General features: G+C 44.9%; 1 protein-coding gene across 1 annotated transcript in view; it reads right to left on the reverse strand.

Moving 5' to 3' along the window:
- The window catches only part of ILDR2 (immunoglobulin like domain containing receptor 2), a 55,252-nt gene extending 52,023 nt beyond the window's left edge, over nt 1–3,229 (reverse strand). Inside the window, exons 1-2 of the mRNA XM_004706852.2 lie at nt 2,899–3,229; nt 1,718–1,837 (exon numbers count right to left, since the gene is read on the reverse strand). Coding sequence (XP_004706909.1) covers nt 1,718–1,837; nt 2,899–3,229 — 451 coding nt within the window. The remainder of the gene's footprint in view (nt 1–1,717; nt 1,838–2,898) is intronic.
- Nucleotides 3,230–14,769: the final 11,540 nt, after the last annotated feature.

A 14,769-nucleotide genomic window follows, 5' to 3' on the forward strand; every position in this document is an offset into this window, starting at 1 on the left:
CTCCCCACCACAGGCCATCTTTTGATCTGTACCTTCCTTTGCCCCACCTTTCGACTGGTGGCCTCTTCTTGCCCCAAGACTCACTTCTTTGCCCATGTTGCAGAGCAGAGGAATACCCTTCATCTCTTTCACACAGGTGAGGTTTCATGCGGTTCCTCTCCCCGCCTTTGCCTGGCCTCCTATTCCTGCAAATGGTGGCACTGGCCAAATAACGAGTCACAATTAGCTAATTGCAGGCTCGCTGAGCCACTTGTTCCTTCACACTTGGCCGTTAGAGTTGTGTGATTGAGCAGAAATTCATCTGTTTAGCCCCTCCTGGCGTAGGGTCACAGCAAACCCCAAATCGCGTTTCCCTGTGTTTTTTTTACAAAACGAACATGAGCCTTTGACTCTTTTACTGCCGCCTTCTACAAATCACAGGTAGCGTACCTGGCATTCATATTAGACCCCAGGGTTATGTATCTGAATTAACAAACAACCAAGTAGACATGGCTTTTCCCCCGTTTGGCAAAAGATAAAGTGAAGACGGCAGAGCAGTTGTTTTGCCAAAGTCACACAGTCATGACAGGGACTAAATAGCAAATGCCACTTTCTCTCTGGGTTTATCACCCAGGGTGAAACCAACCTTCAACCTCATTTGCCTTTCAAGGAAAGCCCTCCTAAATGTTCCCCCAAATTGCCATCTGGCAATTTGTTTCAACGAAGCTACACCAGAGGTTCTGTCTTTCTTTTTAAAAATAAATAAAAATTAATATCCATTCCATAGAAAGACACAAAAACTCTGACAAGGCACACTAAAGTTGTTGTTGTTGTTAGATCTGACCCAGCAACCCCATGAACAGCTGAAAGAAACTCTGCCTGGTTTTGCATCATCCTCACAACTCAACAGTCATTTCTTTTGAAACGTGGCTTAAGTGTGTCTACGGAACTACCTACTCTCGTGTCTCTTCTTAATTTCTGTATGATTTGTTCTCATTCTCTCATTCAACCAACAGTTTTAGAGCATGAGACATGTGCTCAAAATTCACAGTTACACAAGGAGCTTGTCTCCCAGGGACATTTCTCCCATACACGACCTAGAAGAAGGAGCCAGCGTAATGAGTTTTCATTTCTGAAAAAAATCAATACTAATAAGTATTACACACATTTGCTCTGTGAGGAACCCAGACACTTGGAGGTTTCAAGAACTGTGCCTTGCAGTGGAGCAAACATCCCTGCGTCCTCCTCCCAGCTCTCCTCACTGGCACCTTTCACTGCGAAGCTCTCTAGCTCACATTCAGCTTCCCTTATGACTGTCTTAAGTGGAGGGGTTGGATGGGAAAGGACACCTGAAGTCACAGAAGATGTCAACTCCTGGTGTCACTCCTTGGAGTCTCTATCCTGCTCCAAAGGCCTTTTCCAGCCGCCCCCCCAACGTAAAGACAAGTAAAGCATAACAGAAGAGAGGGATCAGGGTTAAAGGCAACAAAGGGAGAAAGAGGGAAAGACAACTAGGAAAGCAAAAGAAACACTCAGGACTCCGGACAATGCTAAAAAGAGGGCTACACCTCCCGGAGAGCAGTCAACATTATCAATACAGTTACTGTCATGAAGAGCACACAGTAACGGGGTGCACCCGTCCACCGAGAAAAAGACTGTGCGTACAGCCGACGGGTGAACTGAGAGGATGCGGTGCAAGCAGTCGGCAATGAAAATGCTGCAAATGGTTCGCACTTACCCAACACCAGCAGCTCCACCGAGTCCTCGTTCTTGCCCTCCAGATCATCCGGGGTGGTGATGATACAGTAATAGAGCCCACTGTCTCCCCACAGGAGTTTTCCAATTTGAAGATCTGCATCTGTTCTCACAAGAACAAGGGCCCAGTAACTGGATTAATGGTTCCTTGGGGGTACAGTGTGGGTTGGGGGTGGGGGGGGGGAAGGAGTTAGCTAATAACAAGGAATATAAGAAAGAAAAAAAAAGTTCTAAAATCAACTGTGGTAATGACTGTTTAACTCTTGATATGATTGAAGTATTAAATGTATGATAGTTGGATTGTGTCCCAATAAAACAGTTTATTAAAAACAAACAAATACCACTGAAAGGGAAACATTGATCTCTGGGGGCAAGCAGCGGAGGGAGTCCTTCCTCAGTGTCTGCAATGTTCGATTTCTTTACCCAAATGGTCGTAGAAAAGCTGTTTGCTACTATAACAAGAACAAAAGTACAACCCAAACCGGCATCCCTAAGGCTGGAGAATTAGAGCACACCCAGAAACCAGTTTGGTTCAAGTCTAGTTTTAGGGGTCCAAGCTGGCTGAGGGCCAGTCCTGCTGGGGCGCCAGTGAGCCAGGTAAACTGAAGGCTCACTCTGGGGCCGTGGAGACCAGCTGACTTTGCTGGGGTGCTTCCACATTCAGATGATGCCTTAGACCCTGTCAGTCTCTTGGAACCTTTTCTGGTCCAAAGCTCTAGGAGGAGGAGAGAGCCCTCTGGGCCTTGGCGATGGCATCTACCTGGCTCCACAACTGGTCGGCATTCATCCCTTCTCTCACGAGAGGATCTCCTTAGGGAAGTGTGCTTTCTGGACTTGAGGAAGAGCCACAAAGGCTGATGTTAAGGCAAGGGATGTTTGGCGAAAGAAGTATTTTCACTTCTCCCATTTCAGTTTGGTCCTCAAAATAAACAGTGAGCCGCCCTACAAAGACCAATTCCAAAGCTCATCCCTATGTTTTCTCCAAATACACATCCTCCATCTTTACCATCCCATCTAAGCAATTTGCAAAATCGCGGATGCTCCAGCTTCCCATAAGCTCCAGGGCTGAGGGGCTAGAAGGTAAGGCACTGACATCCCCTGGTCTCTGGGAAAATGGGTCCCACCTCCCTCATTCCCTAGATTTAAAACAGGAGGCATTATTACCATGAACAATTGTGATCTCTCGGCCCCGGTAGAAATCTCCCAGGGTGACGGCAGAGCCCTGTTTCGAAGCCACCACTCGAACAGTCCTCCTGCTGTCTAGACAATCCAAGTAGGGGTCCCATTCCAGGTTTCTCTTGCTGAGAGGCTGGGACCGGGGAGAGGACATGCCCAAGGACTCTCCCATGCGATCTTGGCAGTAAGACTTGAACTTCCACTGCACAACTGCAGGCTGCCGGGAGGATGTGGAGAAGTGGCAACGAAGCACAGTCGGCTGGAAGAGCATGGCCACCTTCTTCCTTTCAGGAACCGTGACCTGAAGGCCTTCGGTCATGGCTGCAAAACAGAATCAGCATGTCCACATGGCACCCGTATCCTTGGCCTCACCTCACAGCCCCCCGACACTCCTCCACCCCTTCTCCCTAAGCGGTTCCTCCTTTCATTGTCTCCATTCCCATGAATGGCATCAATATGCCTCTGGCTGCCTCATCCAGAAAACTACCCGCACCCTTGCCCTCATATCCAACAGCACTCTGTCAGCATGACCTAATCTCTTTATATTTTCCCTCAACCTCAAGCCCCACCACTGTCGCTTTGGGTTCAAAACCACCGGCGGCTTCACAGGAGAAAGATGAGGCTTTCTCCTCCCTTACAGAGTTATAGTCTTGAAAACCCACAGGGCAGTTCTCCTCTGTGCTAGATGGTTGCTATGAGTTGGAATTGAGTGAATGGCTGTGAATTAAGTTAGGTTATAGTTCAGGTGATAAATCGGATTGCTCTTTCTCTCCAAAGCCCTGGGCAAGGTGTCCCAGGTGCTCAACCCTCTAGATCTAATCTCCACAGCCTCACATCTTATAGCATCTCTATTTGTTGTAGGAATACCAAACTATTCATAGCTCCCTCTGTGAGCCAAGCTTTTTGACATCTCTGGGTCTTTGCACATGATGATTCTTATTTCTGGTAAGTTTCCCCAGGGAATGCTTTTTCTATTTTTCAAACCCCATTCAGAGGCTTCTGCAAAGCCTTCTCTTAGCAGTCAATCAGAGGTCCTTGCATCTTCCTTGTGCCATCAGCATACAAAGACATTTATTATAATAATAATCTTATTTCTATGCCCATCACCCACATCACACTTGTCAGGCAAGGTCTGTGAGTTACTTATCTTGCTGTCTTGGTTCGAGAACACATAAGTGCTCAACAAATATCTGGCAAGTAATGACCACGAAGTCAGGAGGTATGACTTCAGGAGGAAGTGAGTTTCCTTCCAGCTGCTGAGCAGGGGAATGGGGACAGAGGTGACCGGGAGAAGGGGCTTTGAGGAAAATGAAAAAAATCAGATCATAAGCAATAGACCACGTCCCAAAGCTCTGAAGGGTGAAGAAAGAGAAAGAACGAAAAGCTGTAACGCAGGTGAGAATTTAAGTGGTGAACGGAGCCAGCCCTCGCCTTGACGTCTAGAGGAGAGGACGCTCACTGGGCCCGGGGGTCCAGGACCTGAGACTTGGAGGACGAGGACACCAGGGGCAGACTCCACAAAAGCAATGTTCCACATCCGATTTTGGTGAGGAGTGACTGGGGTCTTAAAGGCTGGTGAGTGGCTATCTAAGGTGTGTGTAACTCTGGGTCGCTCCCTGTCCAGAGGAAGGAAGAGTGATGACAAGATAAGACACATGGAAACAATTAGTCCAGTGGACTAACGGGGCACAGGAACTTCAGTCTCCACAACCCTGGGATCAGAACTGGATGGTGTCCAGCTACCACCACCAACTACTCTGACAGAGACCCCTTTAGGTATTGGGTAAAGCAGGAGAAAATGCTGGAATGAAATTGAAAATCATAAGTGAGACCAGGTTAGTTGGTTGGATAGAAATTAATGGAAGCCCCATGACTATGGCTCTTAGCCACCCTTCAGGTCTGGAACTGAACTCACTCCCATGTCTGGAAGGGGAACAATAACACTAATGATATGTTCCTGGGCAGACACTGCAAATACGTTTCTACCCAACCCTCATTGAACCCTGCCATGAACGAAGCACTATTATAACCTTAACCACTAGGCTTACAGGCAACATAGCCCACAGCAGAAAGACACCGTGGAAACCCAGCAGAAAGAACTAGGCTCTACCTCAAAACTACCTGTACCCTTGGTTTTGGGCTGAAATACTCTGATGGGAGAAGAAGCAAAGGATGGCCACCCCAAAACTGTGGACATGGCGGTCATTGGATCTTGGGTGAACCCCTGGTTTAGTGGGCATCCAATGAAAACTGAACCAGAACCACCATATAGTCAATACCTCAATGCTTCCCTTGTGACAAGTTTTAATCTGATAGGCAAGGATCTGCAATTGTAAGAAATGATACAGGAAATTTCCCTGAGCACCAACCAACACCTGCCCCCACCCCCATGCTCAATGTAAACTGAGCTCAATCAATTTAGAAATCAATCTGTACAAAGCAACAGCTCATGGATTGCAGCTCACAATTGGACTATACTCATAAAAACTCCTCATAACAACGTCTTAAATTCTGTCATTGCAATTGGACATCCCCTCACAGAAGGGTCACAAGGAATGGACAAGCCAACCAGGGTGCAGTATAGCACCAATGAAGCACACAACATTCCACTCATTCTTTAATGCTTTCTCCCCACCACTATCATGACCCCAGTTCTACTTTACAAATACAGCTAGACTGGAGCATGTACACTAGTACAGATAAGAGCTCTCGACACACGGAATCCAGGACAGATAAACCCCTCAGGAACAATAATGGAAGTAGTGAAGCCACGAGGGTAGGGGAGAGGTGAGGAAGAATGGGGGAAATAATCACAATGATCTATGTATAATCAATCACCCACCCCCACCCCTGTGGGACGAACAACAGAAACGTGGGGGAAGGGAGACAGTGGACGGTGTAAGATATGAAGAAAATAATAATTTATAATTTATCAAGGGTTCACAAGGATGGGAAAGTGGGGGAGGGAGGAAGAAAAGAGGAGCTGATATTAAGGGCTCAAGTATAAAGAAAATGTTTTGGAAATGATGATGGCAACATATGTACAAGTGTGCTTGATACAACTGATGTGTGGATTCTTATAAGAGCTGTAAGAGCCCCCAATAAAATTATTTACATATAAAAAACAATTCTTTGTGATTGGATAAATTATTGATGTTATCAATGCAATCACCTTATACCCCAGGGGGATGACTGACAATGTTTCTCTTTGTTTCTTTGGTTTCTATTTTTCTGCCTTTTGTTTGTTGGTTGGTTTTTGTGTTTGTCATAATATGACCACCAAAGTAAAGCAGAGTCATTCAAAACCTGTGGACAAGCAACTGGATTCTGGGCTCCCACTTACTTCTAGCCCCAATCCAAGAACACTTAGTTCTTAAAACATGGCCCTGCTCGATACTCGCCTTCATGAAGAGATCACTGAAGATAAGGGTGCTGCAGCGAAGTGTGGCGAAGAAAGCAGATGGTGTCCCCTATCAATTGAAATAGTTTCTGAGGTCTTAAAGGCTTTTATCTAAACATGCAGCCATCTAAGTGAGAGGCATCATCAACTAAGTCCACATCAAAAAGTACACCAGTCTGTGAGATCCAAAGGTGATGATAACAAAATCCAAATATGATGAAGGGAAAAGTATCAGAGCTTAAATTGTGAACACTCAATTTAAAGAAGGCGATGGAGGACAGTGTGAACCCAAAATCTATCTGCAGAGTATCTAGTCAGATTAAGCTTCTGGCAGATCCCCTCCAACCACAGGCATGGGACTTGAAAAGCTTTGCTATCAGACAGAGACTATTGTTAACTCGATGATCGTGGATCGAACCATGGGAGAATATGATACTTGGTTGGCTGACCTCCCTCTTGATTCAACCTGAATTTGCTTTAGGTTCAAATAGTTCTCACTTGTACCACAACAGAAATTTTTTCTCTGGCTTTTTAAATATTGATGGTGGTCTTTTCCTACTTAACTCTATTTTTGCCTTTATATTATTATTTTCCTCTTCTTGTTTTGTTTTGTTTTTCTTTCTTTTGGGTTTCCCAGTTTGCGAAGCACAGAAGGAGTGGATGCATAGAGACAATAACTAATGCAAGGGTTTATCAGGGCTGTGGGGAAGGAGGGGCGCAATAAAGGGAATTGGGGGGCAAACAATGAATGTGAGGGGTGGAGATATGCAACTCTTTTAAAAAGTGATTTAACTATGGAAATGTATTATATGTGAATATTATATCTAGAAAACTACTAAAAAAGAAGAAGAAGAAGAAACCAAATGAGCTATGGTTACCATAAGTGAAGGCGGAAGAGTTTTTGCTTAGGGTGCATTGAGTTTGTTAATGGTGGTACAACCCTTCTTGATATGATTGAATTATTGAATTGTATGACATGTGGGTGAAGTGCCAATAAAACTGTTTAAAAACCACTAATGAGGTATGCATACCTCAGAATAATCAACCACTTGAGATCGAAGAGGCAGCATCTGCTCAGTAACAAAGTTCAGAAAGGTTTGCAGAGAAAGAAGAGGAGATAGAAAACACAACAGGGAGGAGATAGGATGAGTGGTATTGTTTTGAGCAAATTGCAATGAATTAGATGGAGCAAAATGGGCACGAATTGTTGAATGAAAAACTGATGACCTGTTAAGGCTCACTCCCATCCACTCACAATTTTAAAAAATTAAGATAAATAAATAAATATACCCATGTTTTCTTTTCTAATAATGATGAATATTTATCTCAATTTTTAAAAAGAAATTAATAAGAGAGGGAAATTTCAATGAATGGAAGACCAGGGGTATTTCAGTGGTCAAGGGCCTACATAAATTCAATGGTAAGATCTAGAAATACCAAGCAAAGAGGGCCTTAATTACCTCCATAAATGGGAGAATCAAGGGTTTCTAACTTGACCTGAAGTTAGAAATAAAAATAGAATTAGGATGAGAGTCAGACTAAAAGAAATTATATCGAAAGACTTTATAAGAAGGCCTGTATAAAGAGACAGTGTTAGGCTTTGAAATAACTCTACCAAAACCCACTGCCATTGAGTCGGTTCCCACTCAGATCAGCCACAGTGGGCTTCTCACACTGTAAACCTTTACAGCAGTAGGAAGTCTCATCTTTCTCCTGGAATTGAGTCTAGGAGCCTGCCAGATTAGCTTCAAGTAGCTTGAAGTCGAGTCTCCTCCAGAGCAGGGGTCCTCAAACTTTTTAAACAGGGGGCCAGCTCACTGTCCCTCAGACCCGTTGGAGGGCCAGACTATAGTTAAAAAAAAAACTATGAACAAATTCCTATGCACACTGCACATATCTTATTTTGAAGTAAAAAACAAAACGGGGCAAAAACACCCAGCAGGCTGGATAAATGTCCTCGGCGGGCCGCATGTGGCCCGCGGGCCATAGTTTGAGGACGCCTGCTCTAGAATCAAATCGTGGATTTGGGACTGCTTATCAGGTGCTAACAGTGACATCCTACAGAGCACACTCTCACAGCCCTCTTGGTGGTGGTGCCATCATGCCAATTGTAGCAACCTGTATGACGGAGTAGAACTGCCTACCAGGGCTTTCTCGGCTGTAATCTTCACAGGCCCTGATGGCCTCTGAGTCCGTTTGAATTGTCAACTTTGCAGTTAGCAGCAGAGGGCTTGGCTATTGTGCTACCAGAGCTGTTTCTTATTCATGGTTATGCTTTGACATGTTAACTGCAAGGTCAGCAGTTCGAAATCACTAGGCAGCTGTTCAGTAGAAAGATAGATGAGGCTTTCTACTCCCGTAAAGAGTTACAGTCTCAGAAGCCCACAGGTGCAATTCTATCCTGACCTATAGGGTCACTATGAATCAGAATTGACCTGATGGCAGTGAGTTTTGTTAGATTTAGTCTCTTTACTAAAGTACCCTTAACAAAGGCAAGGTGCTGTCCATATTTGGCCTCAGATTGTCTGATTTCCCAACTAGTGCATCTCTTCAGTGAGACTCTGCCTAAGAGAAACTAGTTCTAGTTCTTATTTGGAGAAAAAGGTTTCTGCATTCTGTAGAATTTAGAAGTGAATGCAACAGTGTCTGATATTTATCAGCAGAGGATTTTGGACCTATCATGTGTTCAACAGTTATCTCAGAAATATAAATGAAGGAATGGGTAAGTAAATGAATTTTAATATGGGAATCACTAAGATTCTGCAGAAGAAGCTGATTAAAAGAGTTATAGTACTAAAATAGTTTGGGCAACAAACCAACAAGGCTTGACTCTCATAGGAGCCCTGGTGGCACAGTGGTTGTGCATTGGGCCGTTAACCTGAAGTAGGCAGTTCAAAATCACTAGCTGCTCTCTGGGAGAAAAGCAGGCCTTTCTATGCCCTTAAAGTAGCAGTTCTCAACCTGTGGTTTGTGTCCCCTTTGGGGGTCAAACGACCCTTTCACAGGGGTTGCCTGATTCATAACAGTAGCAAAATTACAGTTATGAAGTAGCAACGAAAATAATTTTATGGTTGGGGGTCACCACAACATGAGGAACTATATGAAAGGGTCACGGCATTAGGAAGGGTGATAACCACTGCCCTAAAGAGTTATAGTCTTGGCATACCAGCCTGTGTGATCATGAGGTGTCGGTGGGATCAGGAATCAGTAGATCAAATAAAACAATGATATCATTGTGAAGGAGAAGGGTCAGACTAGAGACCCAAAGCCCAGCAGTTGATAATTGGAAACTCCCTCACAGAAGGGAAAGGATGACTCACCCAGGGTGCAGTGTAGCACCAACAAAACACACAAAATCCCTCTAGTTCTTTAATGCTTCCTCCCCCCACTATCATGGCCCCAGTTCAACCTCACAAATCCTGCTTGACTGGAGTATGTACATGGGACAGATAAGAGTTTTCGACACATGTTATCCAGGATAGATAAACCTCTCAGAAACAGTAATGAGAGTAATGATTCCATGTGGGTACAGGAAGGTGGGGAGAAAAGGGGGGGTGAGGGGGACCTGATAGCAATGATGGATGTATAACCCCCTCAAGGGGGATGAACAACAGAGCTGTGGTTGAAAGGATACACTGGATGGTGTAAGATATGAAAAAAAGAATAACAATTTATTAAGGGTTCACAGGGGTGGTACGGTGAGGGAGGGAATAAAGAGGAGCTACTCTCATTATTGGTCCTGAGGGTTTATCTGTCCTGGATTCCTTGTGTTTCCAGCTCTCTCTGTACCAATGTACATGCTCTGGTCTAGCCGGATTTGTAAGGTAGAATTGGGGTCATGATAGTGGGGGAGAGGAAGCATTAAAGAACTAGAGGAAAGCTGTATTTTTCTTCGGTGCTATAATGCACCCTAAGTGGTTCACATCTCTTACTTGTGACCCTTCTATGAGGGGATGTCCAATTATCTACAGTTGGGCTTTGAGTCTCCACTCTGCGTTCCTCCTCATTCACATTGATTTGAATTTTTGTTCTGGGTCTTTGATGCCTGATACCCGATCCCATTGACACCTCATGACCACGCAGGTTGGTGTGCAATAATGAGACTAATAATGAGATACCAGGAGGGTCAGGGGAAGGTGGGGAGAGAAAGGGAGAATCAAATACAATGATCTACATATAACCCCCTCCCAGGGGGGCAGACAACAGAAAAGTGGGTGAAGGGAAACAGCGGTCTGTGTAAGGCATGGAAAAAAAGTATAAATTATCAAGGGCTCATGAGAGAGGGTGGGTGGGGAAGGAGGGAAATGAGCTGATACCAAGGGCTCAAGTAGAAAGAAAGTGTTTTGAAAATGATGATGGCAGTATCTGTACAAGTTCACTTGATGTAATTGATTTATGGATTATTATAATATCTGTAAGAGCACCCGATAAATTGATTGATTTAAAAAAAAAAGAGCTACTGTCTCGAAACCCACAGGGGCAGTTCCACCCTGTCTTACAGGGCTGTTCGGAGTCCGCATCAAGGGGATGGCAGTGAGTCTGTTGGTGACTCTCCTAAAGTCACATACTATCCGTGAAGTTGTGGTCACATCTCTAGGATCTCTGAGACTAGTTTTCTTCTCCTTTAAAGTGAACATGCTTCCTCACAATATCTGGGTGAGTGCCTACAGAGAGTAGGCCGGAATAGACTACAGTCACTGGCAGAGAGTAGAGCCTCGAATATTAATCCTCCTTCACCTTTTCTGCCTTTCCCCTCATCTCCCATCCTAAGCCTCCGGATCCTGGGGACCACCCACTATCCATAGGCGTTACCTCAGCCAAATTATTCAGATCAGCCCCACCATGAAAGAAAAAATGCGCATCCGGAAATTCACTGAGGAACACCTAGTTCTCAGGTGCCACTGACCCCTTAGCATTCCCCAAATACTGATGTGTCTGACTTCATTCTTCTTGATGCACACAAGAAGCCCTGATGGCATAGTGGGTTAGGTATTGGGTTGCTAACTGCAAGATTGACAGTCCAAACCCACTAGCCACTCCATGGGAGGCCCAAACCCACGAATCACTCCACGGAAGTAAAATGAACTGCTCCTGTAAAGATGTACACTCTTGTAAAAGACTGAGGTTAACATTTGCACGGTGGTGCTGGAGAAGAATACTGAAATACCATGGACTGCTAAAAGGACAAATCAATCTGTCCTGGCGAAAGTAAAGCCAGCGTGATCCTTAGAGACACAGTTGGCGAGACGTCATCTTACATACATTGGGCATACGTCAGGACAGACCAGTCCCTGGAGGGAGACATCATGTTTGGTAACGTCCTCGACCAGGTGGACGGACACAGTGGCTGCGATCGTGGCTCAGGCACAGGAACAACTGTGAGGATGGGGCAGGACCGCGCAGTGCTTTGTTCTGAAGGGTGTAGTTGGAGCCGACCCCATGGTCCCTAACAACCACAGCACGCCCCCAGGAGCAGTTTTGCTCTGCCCTAGGGTCGCCAGAAGTGGGATCAACTCGATGGCAGTGGGTTTGGTTTCAGTGACTCACACAGCTGGCTGAGGAAAATGCATTTCTACGTTGCAGCTCCTCCTTACAGGAAATTGATTTGGATTTTAAAATTAATTGTAATTCTTCTTTAAGCCCTTATTCATACGCTTATTTTCTAGGTAATGAAAATGGGACAGAGAGGCGGAAAGAATTCAATTAGCAGTAGCTAAAGTTGGGTAGTCACTATTCCCGCTACAATGCAGTATACTTGACCATTCACCTTTTCTGCTCAGCTACCTATTCAGGTTCTGCGTGGGAAATGCCATTGCCTAGTCTTTGTGGGATAGAGGAAAGCAGCAGAGAAGGCAGGTGCCAAACAAAAGTGTTGTGGCTTTTCTTTCTTTCTCCTTTTCAGAGTTAAGGAAGGGGCTTTGTTCATCCGATGATTACTAAGAATGACCTCCTTCCCAGCTCTCTTCTCTGTTCAAATGAGACTGGCCACTTGTGCAAGCCAGTGGACTTCCTTAATAATTAATAGAGGTTAGTCAATTCTCAGCTTCTTTCATGACAACACAGTCTCAGAAACATCTGCCTTTTTAAAGCATGATGGTTTAAGGCGGCGGTTCTCAACCTTCCTAATGCCGTGACCCTTTCATACAGTTCCTCATGTTGTGGTGACCCCCAAACCATAATATTATTTTTGTTGCTACTTCATAACTATAATCTTGCTACTGTTATGAATCGGGTGACCTCTGTGAAAGGATCGTTTGACCCCCAAAGGGGTAGCGACCCACAGGTTGAGAACCGCTGGTTTAAGGTATTGATTTTGAAGTTAGTCCTAAATTAGAAACAAACCATCTTTGCTCCATGACCTCAGACAAATCACCGAACCCTTAAGAGTTTCCATTCTCTCATGAGTAAGATCAGAGTAAGAGTAACTACCTGATGGAGTTGTATGAGAGTTAGAGATTTCCTTGTAAGCATATGGGGTAGTACCTTGTATACAGTAGCCCGAACACCCTGCCCTTGAGTTGACCCTGACACATAGCTACCCTATAGGCTAAAAATCCTTAGGAAAGCAGACTGCCACCTTTTTCTCCCACAGAGCAGCTAATGGGTTTGAAAGGCTGATCTTTCGGTTAGCAGACAGGTGCTTAACCCATTGTACCACCAAAGGCTCCTTTCTATATAATCATCAATCAATATGTGTAGCTACTTGTTACCTAGAGCAGCGCCAACTTTCATGAAACTAGGAGGCCTGGGGATTTAGTGGTTACAAGTTGGGCTACTAACTGTAAGGACAGCAGTTTGAAACCCCCAGCTACCCCTCAGGAGAAAGATGGGGCTTACTACACCCATAAGAAGCTCCAGGGGCAGTTCTACCCTGTCCTGTAGGGTTACTATGAGTTGGCATTGATTGAAAGTGGGTTTAGGAAGCTAAGACCCTAGAACTGGGTAAGCCCAGCTAACAGTATGGCAGTCACTGCGTGTGCAGAGCCCAGGAATGCTAGGCTATGTGGTTAATAGTTCAATGGTGACGGGGACTGGTGTGCTCCTCATTGTGGTTGTTCAGTATCACTGAGACAGTGCCAACTCAACGACCCTAAGCACAACAGAAAGAAACGCCTCCCAGTCCTTTGCCATCGTCGCAATTGTCTTTATTGCAGCCACTGTGTCAGCCCCTCTCCTTGCTGGTCTTCTTTTTGACAGGCGGTCTACTTTACCAAGCATGATGTCCTTTTCCAGGGTCTGGTTCCTCCTGATAACATACTCAAAGTATGTGTGATGAAGTCTCGCCGTCTTCACATCGATAGGCATCTGACTGGACTTCTACCAAGGCAAAGCTGTTTGTTTTTCTGACAGTCCACAGTACTTTTGATATTCTTCATCAACACTGGAATTCGAATGCATCAATTCTTGTTAGGTTTTGCTTATCCATCGTCCAGTCTTCTCATGCATGTGAGGTGATTGAAAATACCATGGCTTAAAAAAAAAAAGAAAGAAAGAAAATACCAGGGCTTAGGTCAGGTACACCTTAGGTCAGGTACATCTTAATGCTCAACGTGACATCCTTGCTCTTGTCCAATGCAATATGTCATTTGGTTTCTTGGCTGGGGGTTCCATGAGCATAAACTCTGGATCCAAGCAAAATGAAGCCCTTGACTATGTCAATCTTCTCTCTGCTTATCATGATGTTACTGATTGGTCCAGCTGTGGGGATTTGGGTCTTCTTTACATGGAGCTGTCATCCATACTGAAGGCTGCAGTCCTTGCTCTTCCTCAGCAGGTGCTTCACGTCCTCCTCACTGTCAGCAAGCAAGGCTGTGTCGTCTGCACATCACAGGTCGTTAATAAGCCTCCCTCCAATCATGATGCCATGTTCTTTTTCATGTAGCCCAACTTCTCAGATTATTTATTCAGCATGCAAATTGAATAAGTATGGTAAAAGGGTGCAACCCCGATACACATCTTTCCTGATATTAAACCATGCAGTATCCTCTTGTTCTGTTCGTATGATTGTCTCTTAGTCTTTGTACAGGTTCCTCATGAACACAATGAAGTGTCCTGGAATTCCTATTCTTCCCAATGTTATCCACAATGCATTATTACCCACACGGTTGGATGTGTTTGCATAGTCAATAAAACAAGTAAACATATTTCTGGAATTCTGTGTTTTTAGCAGAGATCTGTCTGACATCAGCAATGATATCCTTCACACACCCTGAGTTCATTTATTGTGCCAACCTGGCCAATAAACACACATGGGATTAATTGAAGGGCAGAGGGATAAATGGCTCGGTGAGCCTCACCTTTCGAGTTCTGGGGTCTCTTGCTTTGTGATGGTCGGACCAGGGTGCAGCTGCCTCAGCAGTTCCCAGCTTCAGCTTGCAAGATTGACTTCCTACAAGACATCCTCAAGGAGAAGCCACATGGACCTACCCCGATGCAGCCCTGGGTGCTGGAGCAGCCGT

The sequence above is a fragment of the Echinops telfairi genome, unplaced genomic scaffold, assembly GCF_000313985.2.
Source record: "Echinops telfairi isolate 266 unplaced genomic scaffold, ASM31398v2 ScPeMD7_7424;HRSCAF=8462, whole genome shotgun sequence".
Classification (NCBI taxonomy): Eukaryota; Metazoa; Chordata; class Mammalia; order Afrosoricida; family Tenrecidae; genus Echinops; species Echinops telfairi.